At 44.7% G+C, this 12,174-nt stretch overlaps 1 protein-coding gene across 1 annotated transcript; it reads left to right on the forward strand.

Moving 5' to 3' along the window:
* The first annotated feature begins 9,715 nt into the window (after positions 1 to 9,715).
* On the forward strand, positions 9,716 to 12,174 carry CKS2 (CDC28 protein kinase regulatory subunit 2). The gene is made up of 3 exons (XM_036403411.2): positions 9,716 to 9,846; positions 10,638 to 10,765; positions 11,730 to 12,174. The coding sequence occupies exons 1-3, from the start codon at positions 9,788 to 9,790 to the stop codon at positions 11,780 to 11,782; spliced, it is 240 nt and encodes a 79-aa protein (XP_036259304.1). The 5' UTR covers positions 9,716 to 9,787; the 3' UTR covers positions 11,783 to 12,174.

Consider the following 12,174-nt stretch of genomic DNA (forward strand, 5'->3'; position numbering starts at 1 on the left):
ATAACGCTGAGCATTGGCCTTAGGCGCTGTCCTGAAGCCTAGTTATTGGGACAAGTGCCCCCCTGTGCTGCTAGCGGTGCTGGCAAGCTAGCCAGACATCCGAAGAGGACAACTCTCTCGCAGTTGCACTGCTGCAGTGGTCCAAAACGACCACAGCCCTAGGCCTGACTCATCACTGAAGCTTTAGTGCCACACATAATGGAGAAGCAAAGGGAAAATCTGTCATGTGTGTAGGTGGCTCCTCAAAATGGGGAAACCCTGCTGTTTGACAGGAAGAAATGTTACATTTTTTACGGTAAGACAGTGGGAACTCTGGTCCTTTATGTTCATTTTCAGGCATCTAGATCCTCCTGCCTTACAAACCTTTGTAAATGTTCCCACAGTATGACACAGGTAACAAGCACAAGAATTGTTATTCTTTGAGATGAAAATGTAGATGTTCCCTGTGCATTATCTTCAAAAATTCTGCTATCATCCAGTCTTCTTCAAACGAGCACACCTATTAATACTGCCTTAACCAAAACTCACAAGTACTGTCTTTGAAAGAAAAACTTGTCATTTACCATAAGATCAGTGAGCCCTCCAGTGGCTATTTTAAACCTTAAATTGTAACAATAACCATAAGAAAAAATATTTGTATTTGTATGGTTTACTCAGATTACACTCGATTTATTTCATTTGTATTTTGTCATCTTTTACCACTTTAACTAAACAACACTTAAGGCAACCTTTATAATATTTGCAAAGAGATGTATTTTCAGCTCACAAACACTTTCTTTTACTCCTGTGTATCTACAAAATTTATAAGTGATATATTTTAAACATTTGAGTAACGTCATAGAAGTCAATGAGCAATATTTATGTAAGGGAGGTGGGGAAATATCAATGCAAAATCAAAATCTTAGCCTATAATCCTGTAGGATATATACCCTATCTCTTGGAACTACGAACATCTGGGACAATGAATAAATATTCACAGGCTTTTTCAATGTAAAACCTAGCAAGTGCAGATTTAACATAAATAAAAAAATACCTCTTCTCATAAAGGAACCTGTTCTTCAGCCATGGAACCCCTTGCAACAAGATACTGTGGAGAGAAGACATTTGGCCCAAAGACAACCTGAACATTCATGAAGCAAGAATCCATATGGGCAAATAAATCCCTCAAGAATCTAGACTAAGCTAGGAATGTGTCATCACAATACTCTTCCAACTCTTAAATTGTGCCATTACAGAAGGTAACCACTAGAGAAAGCTGCAAAGTTTGGCTGAAAGTATCTTTTTTCAGGTCTAGCACTGACATATTCCAGTTTAAATAAAACCTTACTTAAAAGTATTTAAACACTGTATGAACAATATTCAGTAACTGAAGAACTCTCCACTACAGATTCTTTACCCTAGATCCACTCCAAGACACTGTCATGTTGCCCTCCATGCACCCTCCATGAAAAATCTGAGCAGGACTGTGCCCCATCCTCATTTGACAGAATCTTCTTCTGCTTGATTCTCCAGTTATTATACAGTATCATCCTGAATGTGTTTTATGAGCATTGGTTGCTATGGAAATCATCTGCTAAATTCTGCATTATTGATTTTGTTTAACAGGGGAATTGAATCATAGAACCATTAAGGTTGGAAAAGACCTTCAAGATCATTGAGTCTGACCTTTGACAGAAGCTGATGTTGTCAACTAAACCACAGAACTAAGCGCCATGTCCAGTTGTTTCTCAAACAGCTCCAGGGTTGGTGACTTCACCACCTTCCTGAATTATGATTTTTAAAATTTAATGTTGTAGCTGAGGGTTAGAACCAATTCATATTGAAGTTAGATATACCAATGATAAGTTAATGATTATTAGATGCTTAAGCTAAAGCTAATTGTTATATTATAAGCTTTTTTATAGAAAGAAGTGGAGCAAGTGGACCATTATAGGAACATATTGAAACCAGTAGAACAATGCCCAGCACCGGGACTCTGTGTTAATCCATCACAAAACAAAGGGCCTTTGCTTGTGCCAGAGGGTTACAGAGACCTGACAAAGACCTTCCTGACTTCATCCCCGGGACCACTGGGTGGGACTGAATCTGGGACCGAATCCAAGGCCACCAACCCAATTCAAGAGAAGAACTGCGCATGCATGAAGGACTAATAACCTCATTTTAATACAAAGCGGGGATGGGAGGTGCTGGGGTTATGCATATGCATTATTTTGGGAAATAAATAGAAGGCAAAAAGCCTTGTGTGGCGTGGTCACGCCATTTGGGAACAACCCCACCCCTCCCCCCACCCATACTGCCCGCTGGCATAATAAACATACCACTTTCTAACTTTAGTTAGAGAGTCTTTGTCTGTGATTTTTGGTGTTAACAATTCACCCCTGCACAGAGCATTCCAATGGCTCAATAGCCCTTTTCATGAAGAAATTCTTACTGATGTCCAACATGAACCTCCCTTGGCACACTTGGAGCCTATGTACTCTTGTCCTGTCACTGGTTGCCTGGGAGAAGAGACTGACCCTGAGCTAGCTACACCCTCCTGTCAGGCAGTTCCAGAGAAGAATAAGGTGTTCCCTGTACCTCCAGGTTAAACACCCTCAGCTCCCTCAGCTGCTCCTCACTTGTGCTTCAGTCCCTTTATCAGCTCCACTGTCCTTCCCTGAACATGCTCCAGCACCTCAATATCTTTCTTGCAGTGAGGGGCCCAGAAATGAACATACAATTCAAGGTGCAGCCTCACCAATGCTGAGTACAGGGGACAATCACTGCCCTGGTCTTGCTGGTCACACTATTGCTGATACAGGCCAGGATGCCATTGGCCTTCTTGACAGCCTGGGCACAGCTGGCTCATGTTCAGCCACTGTCAACCAGCACCCCCAGGTTCTTTTCCAGCGAGCTGCTTTCCACTCTGATCCCGGCCACTAGCACTACCTGGAGCTGTGACACAAGGATCCATCACTTCACCTCATTGAACCTCATGGAACTGGCCTCTGCCTATCAATCCAGCCTATCCAGATCTCTCTGCAGAGCCTTCCTACCCTCCAGAAGATCAATTTACCTGCCCACTTTGGTGTCATCTAAAACTTACTTAGGGTGCAATCTCCCCATCCAGATCATTGATAAAGATGTTAAATAGGAGATGCACAAATACTGAGACCTGGAGAACCCCACTAAGTGACAGGCCACCAGCTGGGCGTTACTCCATTCACCACCACTCTCTGGGTTCAGTCTTTGCTTTAACTCAGCAAACAGAGCCCTTGTCGAAGCCATGGGCTGCCAGGTTCTCCCGGAGAATGCTCTGGGAGACAGTATCAAAGGCTTTGCTGAAGCCCGGTAGACAACATCCACAGCCTTTCCCTCATCCACTGGGCAGATCACCTGGTCATAAAAGGAGATGAGGTTGGTCAAACAGGATTTACCTTTCCTAAACCCACACTGGGTGGGCCCAATCCCCTAGCTGTCCTCTATGTGCTGTGTGATAGCACTCAAGATAATCTGTTTCATAACCTTCCCTGGCCTGTATTCTCTGGATCCTGCTTCCAACCCTTCCTGTAGATGGGCATCACACTGACCAGCCTCAAGGTGTCTGGAGCCTCCCTGGTTAACCAGGACAGAAGATAAATGATGGTGAGTGGCTGGGTGAGCTCCTCCTCCCTTCCCTCAGTACTTGGAGAATCCCATCTAGCCCCATACACTTGGGAGTGTCCAAGGGGCACAGCAGGCATTGACTGCTTCCTCCTGGACTGCACGGGGTCTGTTCTGCTCCCCATCCCTGTGTGCCAGGGCTGAGCAGGTTCTTATCACTACTATCACAATAAGATCCATAAAAGCAGAATGAGAGAATTAAATCTCAATGAAATGACACAGATCAACATTAGCCTCCAACCTCTGCAATGATCTGAATTTAGAAATACAGATATTCTGTATTTCTATACTCATCCTGCAAGCTGGGCACTTCTATGACTTGGGAATAATTTATTCAAAAATCTATTCAAGAAGACCTTCAAAATGCAATTCTTGAACCAGCATAGGAACTGCATGGAGCATGCATCAAAATTGGCTCTATTTTTCTAGGGAGTTTATCCTCTCTCAGAGGACAACCCTCAGCAATTCAACTGGATTATTTTCAACATTTACATTGTTTTATTCACAGTCAGCTACAGAAGGATAAGGCCTTCCCTGAACCTCCAGGCTAAACACCCACAGCTCCCTCAGCTGCTCCTCACAGGACTTGTGCTTCAGTCCCTTCATCAGCTCCACTGTCCTTCCCTGAACATGTTCCAGCACCTCAATATCCTCCTTGCTCAGAGCTGAACACACAATTCAAGGTGTGGCCTCACCAGTGCCGAGTACCAAAATCAAACCATATTATCATCAAACCATAGCATCATTCTTTAGTCTCTCCACAATTTTGTGCAGACCAAAACAAAACAAAAATAATCCATCTTCTGCATCTACTAAGGGAATGTTAATTAGCACACAACTAAACACTTATGATAAAGTCCTTCAAATTAAGTAAGGCAGTAAATCCAAATTTAACTATCTAAATTGAGATAAATTCTGAAGATCAAACCTTCAGAGACAAATATTGTTAAAACTACACATGTAAGCAGCCTGAGAGTGCTTTGGGGACAACTAGTGTTGCTGAATACTAGGCAAACACTATATGAAGCCATCAAATAAAATCAAAAATAGAAAGTTACCTTACTGAGTATAAGAATTGAGACTTGTTTTCTATGGACTCATGGTTTGTGGCTCTGCAGTCTCAGAAGGCATGTACACCAAATGTGAAAAGATATTTACCCCTGAAGCATTTATACAAAGCTTTTTGTCCCATCTCTATTAGATTCTCTGTCTAGTAAGGTGCAATTATAATTGTAACATCATGCCCCATCAGAGTTCTTCTGCTCTATTTGCCTGCCTGTTGTCATGAAACCTGCAGTAATTTATGAGCATTTGTCTTAAGTTTGAGCCAATAGGTTCAAAAGCTAGTTGAGGATCAAAACTGATGAGAATTACAACTGTGTACACCTTGCTTCCATAAGAAACATTGAAAATATAAAACCATAGATAACAGTTCATCTATATGTGCTATGAATGTGATTCACATTCAAATTACTCAAAAGTTATTAACTGTGTATATGATTATGACTCATGAAGAGAGTACAAAAGGTTCCTTCACTCTGATCTTGCTGTTCTATTCAGAAAAATACTTTCAAGCATCTGACATTAGTGTTTTATAAGGACATGTTTGAAAACTGAAGCACAGTAGAAGTACATAAAACTTTTCTTTTTAAAATATCTCACAGAACTAAACAGGAAAAGCTGCAGAGACTTTTAATCAGAGACTGCTATGCATAACACAGATGGGAAATTTTTCGTCTCGCCCTTCTGACAAAAAGGACAGAAAATATTTCCATATACCATAACTTACATCCTGAACTTTCCATATGCAATAGTTAAGGTGCCCTTGATGTAACAAGAAGGCCTTACATGGGCCCTTCATTGCAACACTGCCCACCTATCTCTGTGGAGGGCCTTAGTAACAAGCAAACAGGTTACACAGAGTATTTAAATCTGTTCCTCTCGAGATACACAAAATCACCCCCCACAAAAAAGTTCATAGTCCATCTTTAGCTCTGAAGAGCCTCTATGCTGACTACAGTCATGCTGTTCATATACAGAGCGCAGAATAACAGTGCTCCATTTTATACGTGTTTGTGTTACAGCTACAGGAGGGAGGGGCGCTCAAGAATATTCTCTTTGTGTTCTGCCACTTTATCTTGTGTTTCAACAGCAATGCAATCACAGCTGCTACCCTAATCAGACAGGTCTCTGAGCAGCAGCAGATTACTTTCCAGTTGTGCAGCTCACTCACATTTCTCCTAACCAACCAATACTCCAAGGCTATGTGGGATACTTTTTAGTCTGTGCTATGGCAAACTTCTTTCATAAATGCTTTAATACATGCCTCCAACATGCTGAGGCAAAAGTATATGATAAAGCTTCTGAGCAGCTTTTTGCTTTAATAAATATGGGTATTTATGGTCTCACTCACTTCCAACCTGGTTCAAAATCTTTGGAGTGAGGATTCAAGTCACCACTTGATAATCTTAATTCCAGAAACTAACTTCTTCAAATATGAAAACATATAACAATTAAAATTAAAAGGTCATTCTAAAACACAGGAGAGAAAAAAATTACTTTTGTTGTACACTCTGTATTTGCAAAAGTTGCAGTGGGAAAACATGACTGACACAAACATAGAAAGCAGGCCTCAAAGAAAGAGACAGGATGAGTTTGACCTAAAACATTACCGCAGAAAGCATTTTTTTCGGAAATGTTCTAAGACATTTAAATTATGTACTGCTAGGTGATGTTTCCTTAGGTGTAGACAAAGCTGCCTTGACAAAGTTCAAGCATTTTTGTTCTCTCCAAACTGTACAGAACAGTTTATTTCCTTCTTTGCAATGTGACTGATACAGCCTTTGTGAGTAACAGTATCCTGAAGACAGTGATAAAGAGCCTGTTTCGCGCAGTACCACACACAGTGTGGCTGAGGCCGGACCTGTGGAGGTCATGGGGTCTGACATCCCTGCTCAAGCAGGGTCACCTACAGCCCATTGTTCAGAATCATGTCCAGATGGCTCTGGAAGGTCTCCAAAGCTGGAAACTCCAGCAGCTCTGTGCCAGTGTCCCATCTGCCTCAAAGTAAAAAAGGCTTCCTGACGTTCATAAGGAACATCCCATGTTTCGGTTTGTGCACACTGCCTCTGGGCAGGCCAGTGGGCACCACCTGGTTCTGGTCTTCTTTGCTTCCTGCCTTCAGGTTTTCACACACAGGTTTTCATCTTTGTAGCCCTTCACTGAACTCTCTCCAGCAGCTCCATCTTTCTCTTACAGTCAGGAGCCCAAAGCTGGGCACCAGCAGAGGCCTCACTTGTGCTCTATGGAGGGGCAGAATGACCTCCCTCAACCTGCTGGCAACACTTGGCCTTATTGCAGCCCAGGGCACTGCTAGCTATCCTTACTGGAAGGACACAGTGCTGGGTCACAGTCAGTGTTCATCAGAATTCCCTGGTTCCTTTTCTGAAAAACACATCTCCAGCTGGGGAGTTCCCACCATGTACTGGTGCCTAGTGCCTATGGTTGTTCCTCCACAGGTGCAGGACTTCACTCTTCACCTTGTTCTACCTGTTCCCCTCAACTTCATGAAGGTCCTCTCAGCCTACTTCTGCAGTTCCTTGACCTGGCAGCACAACCCTGTGGTTTCTCCACGCCATCCCAGCTAAGTGTCACCTGCAAACTTGTCAGGAGTACACTCTGCCCCACTGTGCAGTCATTAATGAAGATGTTAAAAACTGGGCTCAGGCCCAGTTTTGACCCCTGGGACACTTCCTGGTCTCCAAATAGACTTGTGTCATGTGTCACCATCCTCTGGGCCTGGCCATTCACCTGAGGTTACTGTCTGCACACCCAGTCCATACATCAACTGCTTCTCTTTCAAGGTAGAGCCTGGAGCCAAAAGCCTTGCTGAAGTTCTGCAAAAAGTGCTCTTTATCAGGTTGGTCAAGAGCATGATGTCTCCTTTCACTTCTGAACGAACTCAAAGGAGAAAGGCTTACACACAGCCTTCCATAAAGACCAATTTTCTCTCATGTTCGGTATGCATGAGATAAGCAGAAAGCTTATAAAAGAAGACACGGAGAGGAAATGTCCTTCATCCACCATCATGGTGGTTTGATCTTTCTTCCTCATTATTACACAGTGATATTCCTAACAGAAATCATTGTGTACATTCTGCCTCAAGTATACAAAAATAACAGTTGTTATTACACTAAAAAACTCCAAACCTGTCTATTTTGAATAACCTAACCAAAACTTCAGAAAACTTGCAGGTGGTTTGTACTTTTACAATTATACTGAAATATACATTCCTTTGTTACATGAATTTCACACATTCAGCTATACCAGTCCAAAAACAGACTTCATTTTTCCTGTAAATGACCTGTGTCTAACAAGCTCTAATATGCAGTCAAATTAAGAGAAAATATTACTGCTAGATTATGAGGATCACTTCTTTTAATGGTTGCACGGTGCGAGACTGGCTTAAACTTTTTTTGTTTAAGGCAGGCTGGAGTGCCAGTAGAAACAATGCTACTAAAAAAATCATACCTATTACCCACGCATGTGTATCAGCAGTCATGCATCACATGGATTTGCTTGGTTTTTTTCCTACATCAGAACTGTTTTCAGACAGATGCATTACATAACCACAGGCAGTACCCACGTTTCTGGCAGCACCAAGGAAGCAGAAACTTCTTTAAAGACTTAGCTCCTTTTTTCTGCAGAGGCCCAGCAAGGAGAGGAGAGAAGAGCACACCACAGGCAGGGGGCATGGAGAGATACTTAGACATTAATAAACTCTTTACTGCAAGGGCATGAAGCCCTGAAGAGGCTGCCCAGGCCAGCTGTGGGTGCCCCATCCCGGGGGTGTTCACAGCCAGGTATTCAACCTGAGCAACCTGACCTGGAGAAAGGTGTCCCTATCTATCCACGGTTTGTGCCTGAACTATGTGATCCTTCAGGCCCCTTCCGACCACGCCATGGTTCCATGATTCTATGAAAGCGACCGCAGGATCGCTCTTTCTGGCTTATCTCTCCCACCGTGCTTATCTCATCCCACAGGGCACAAATAGCACGGCTTATGTGGGGAGCCACAGCACCTCCCAGCAAACCCTGGCAGCCTGCTATGCGCGTACTCCCAGGGAAGTATTCCATGGTTTGTTTGTCTGGTTAAGGATGCTTGTAACATCCCTAAAGCTGAAAGTGCTGTAACTGAAATGCTGTCTGCAGTTTCCACACTGCTCTGGGCACACCTGCACCCCGCGTTTTATCTGGATCACCCTGACCAAACAGGACCGACGGTGCAGCCATTCCCGACAGCTGCGCCCCACGACACCACGGGCTTACAGCAGCTACCCGGCAGCCAGGGGACAGCACCATTTTAAAGTGAACACGACGCTCAGTTAAAAGGACGAAGCCATCACTCTTTCACCACTCTGAAATAAGCAGGCTCCCTGTATACCGGGGACTGGACCGAGCCGAGCCCGGCCAAGACGGGAAGGGAAGGGCAAGGCAAGGCAAGGCAAGGCAAGGTTGAACCGGGCCGGACCGAGTGGAGCACTGCAAAGCAATGGCGCAGAGCGCCGGGTCGAGCTGCGCATGTGCGACGTGGGCGCAGCGGCCCCACCCCGGCCGCCCCACCGTAGGCTGGAAGGGCCCACGCCTGCCCCGGCCGCCGCTGGCCAATCAACCGTGCCCACCCCGGCCGCCGCTGGCCAATGAGCCGCGCCCGAGCCCCTTCCCCCGCCAGCCCCGCCTCCCCGCTTCGGGCCCGCGCCGCCGCTCTGCCCGACCGCTACCGCCCATTACATAACGCTCCCCCGCCCTCCTCGGCCGCCGGGGATTGGTTGGGAGCGGCGAGCGCGCGAGTCACGCGGCGGCGGGCTCGGGTGGGGCGCGGCAGCGTGGCACGCGATTGGCCGGCCCCGGCGAGAGCCAATGGGAGCCGAGCCGCTGGATTCAAACGGTGCGGGGCGCGGAAGGGGGCAGTTAGTGCGCGAGGCGTTCGTGAGGGAGTAATCTGAGGCCGCTGCTCGTCCCGCTGCTCGTCCCGCTGCTCGTCCCGCTGCTCGTCCCGCTGCTCGTCCCGCTGCTCGTCCCGCTGCTCGTCCCGCTGCTCGTCCCGCTGCTCGTCCCGCTGCTCCAGCCTGCGCTGCCGCCCGCCATGGCTCACAAGCAGATCTACTATTCCGATAAGTACTCTGACGAGCAGTACGAGTACCGGTAAGAAGCTGTAGGAGGGTGTGGGAGGCCAGCTAGAGCGGTTAGGGGGAGCTCGGGCAGGCGCCTCAGTTGAGGTGTGCGGGCTGCTCTCAGGGAATGAGGCGGCTCCGCCGTAGAATAGAGCCAGAGAGGGCGCAAGGATAGCGGGAAGGGGCTGTGCCCAATCCCTCCGTGGGGGCTTTCCGCGTGGCTTTGGACTGGCGGGAAGAAGGGGATGAGTGACCGAATACTGTTATCGGTTGGCGCAGACCGCTCGGTGAGCGGCCCCCACAAGCCCTGGCACAGGGCAGGGTGAGGGCTGAGGGGCGATACCCGCTGCGCCAGCTCCGGGGAAGGGGTTATGGCAGAGCCTGGGATGGGGCAGCGTCGTCCCCTTCTGACGGGGAGCTGTTGAAATTTAACTCTTCTAGACTTGAAATCGGTATTACAAATACTTTAGAAGTCCAAAGTTCTTATTTTTCAAATAGCTGATATATCAGCCTGTTACCAGGAGCGCATGTTTCTCTGAGTGTATAGTCATTGGAATCTGAAGGGGTCTAAATCTCATCTAGAAGACAGTTTGGCTCCCAGTTTGCAATTGCTTTACAGATGTAACATTTGATAGTCGTAAGTGATTTTAAACTGGGTTCTGGGACGGGTTTCATAATCAAATTTATGCCAAAATTCAGTACTCTTTTTTTTATAGGCCAAGTGAGTATTCATAATGTGGTAACTGTCTTTCAGTGCAGATCTCTTCTAATTTTCTAGTGTATAGTACTTTGTGTATGTGTTTAATTATTAAACCTCTACAGACATGTGATGCTGCCACGAGAACTTTCAAAACAAGTGCCAAAATCTCATCTGATGTCTGAAGAAGAGTGGAGACGACTTGGTGTTCAGCAGAGTCTTGGCTGGGTTCACTATATGATCCATGAGCCAGGTGAGCACATCTGAACAGAATTAGGCAAACGAAAAAGTCAAATATCAGACTGGAGATGTTCCTGCCTCTGCCCATAGAAACAGGCTTTTTGTGAGCTCTTAAATAACGTGAGTATGCGGTGACTGAACCAAAGTTAATAGAGCAGCATATCTTTAAGTCATAAAGCTGACTTTATGACACCTACTTTTTTGTACAACAACTTAATAGATGCTAGATGTGTAGACAAGGTCCTGTATTAATCCTCTGAATATTCTAGAGGATAGCTTTAGCTCTAGTTGTAGAGCCTCCTGAAAAATCAGTATTTCAGTTAATGGGGTGTGAAGCCCTAAGACCCTTACTAACTAGGATGTTGGTATTGCGGGATCAGCCATTACAGGCTTGTGCCATTGACTAGCCTGACTAAAAGGTAACACGTTGATTGATAAATTGCAGCAGCATGAAGTTCCAAGTTTCTGAAGAATCAGGTGATGAAATTAGCATGGCCTTCCAGTGTTTCCCTTATTTGGGTACCTTTGATATTTTAGACTTTTTTGGATGCATTTAAAATTAAGAAGACTGACTATAATGTGAGCAGGCTCTATTAGCCAAGGTGGATTTTGTTGGTGTTTGATATGTGCCTAACAGGCAGTATCAGCAGTTTGTCAGTCTAAGTTACAGTAACAGTGTTTATCAAGTAGCCTAATGTAAAGAGACATTATAAAATACTCTGAATTTTCCCTCCTGTAAGCATTTGCCTCCTGTAAGGCTCTTAAACTTATGATACTGCCAGCATTGGGTATAAAAATAAAAACTTGACTGTTGTAAGAGTACTGCATACTTGGTCTGTTAATATTACATGTGGGGCTATACTTAGACTTTCTAATTATTTATTTGAAACTAAGCCTCAATTATTGTTCAAGATTAAAGAAATCACTTTAATCAAGATTTGTACAAACTCACACTTTGTTCAATTTTCTTTCCACAGAACCACATATTCTGCTCTTCAGAAGACCACTTCCAAAGGATGAGCAGAAATAAGCCATGGCCTTTTGAATCTTCTGGAACTATGCATATGAGTGTATATATGTTGGTAGTATTCAGTGAATACTTTAAATTTACAAAACATACATCCAAACCTGTGCATGAGCTGTATTATTCACAGCAACAAAGCTCAGTCAAATGCAATTCCAAGCAGGCTGCTATGATGTTCAAAGAGTGATGAGTTGATCTTTTAATGTTAATGTAAGTGCCTCTCTGACTTAAATTGTGTTGTTTGTGCTGCATGTTCTAATTAGCTCATCACTTTTTTTAGTGTTCTGTAACTTTTGCACTCAAATTTTCTGCTGTAGTCTAGTATGTTCAAATCCAGTAGTTCAACTGTTCAGTAGTAAGTAGGCTTAAGAAATAAACTTTTAAAATGTTTTATGAAA

The sequence above is a fragment of the Molothrus ater genome, chromosome Z (assembly GCF_012460135.2).
Source record: "Molothrus ater isolate BHLD 08-10-18 breed brown headed cowbird chromosome Z, BPBGC_Mater_1.1, whole genome shotgun sequence".
NCBI classification, from domain to species: Eukaryota; Metazoa; Chordata; class Aves; order Passeriformes; family Icteridae; genus Molothrus; species Molothrus ater.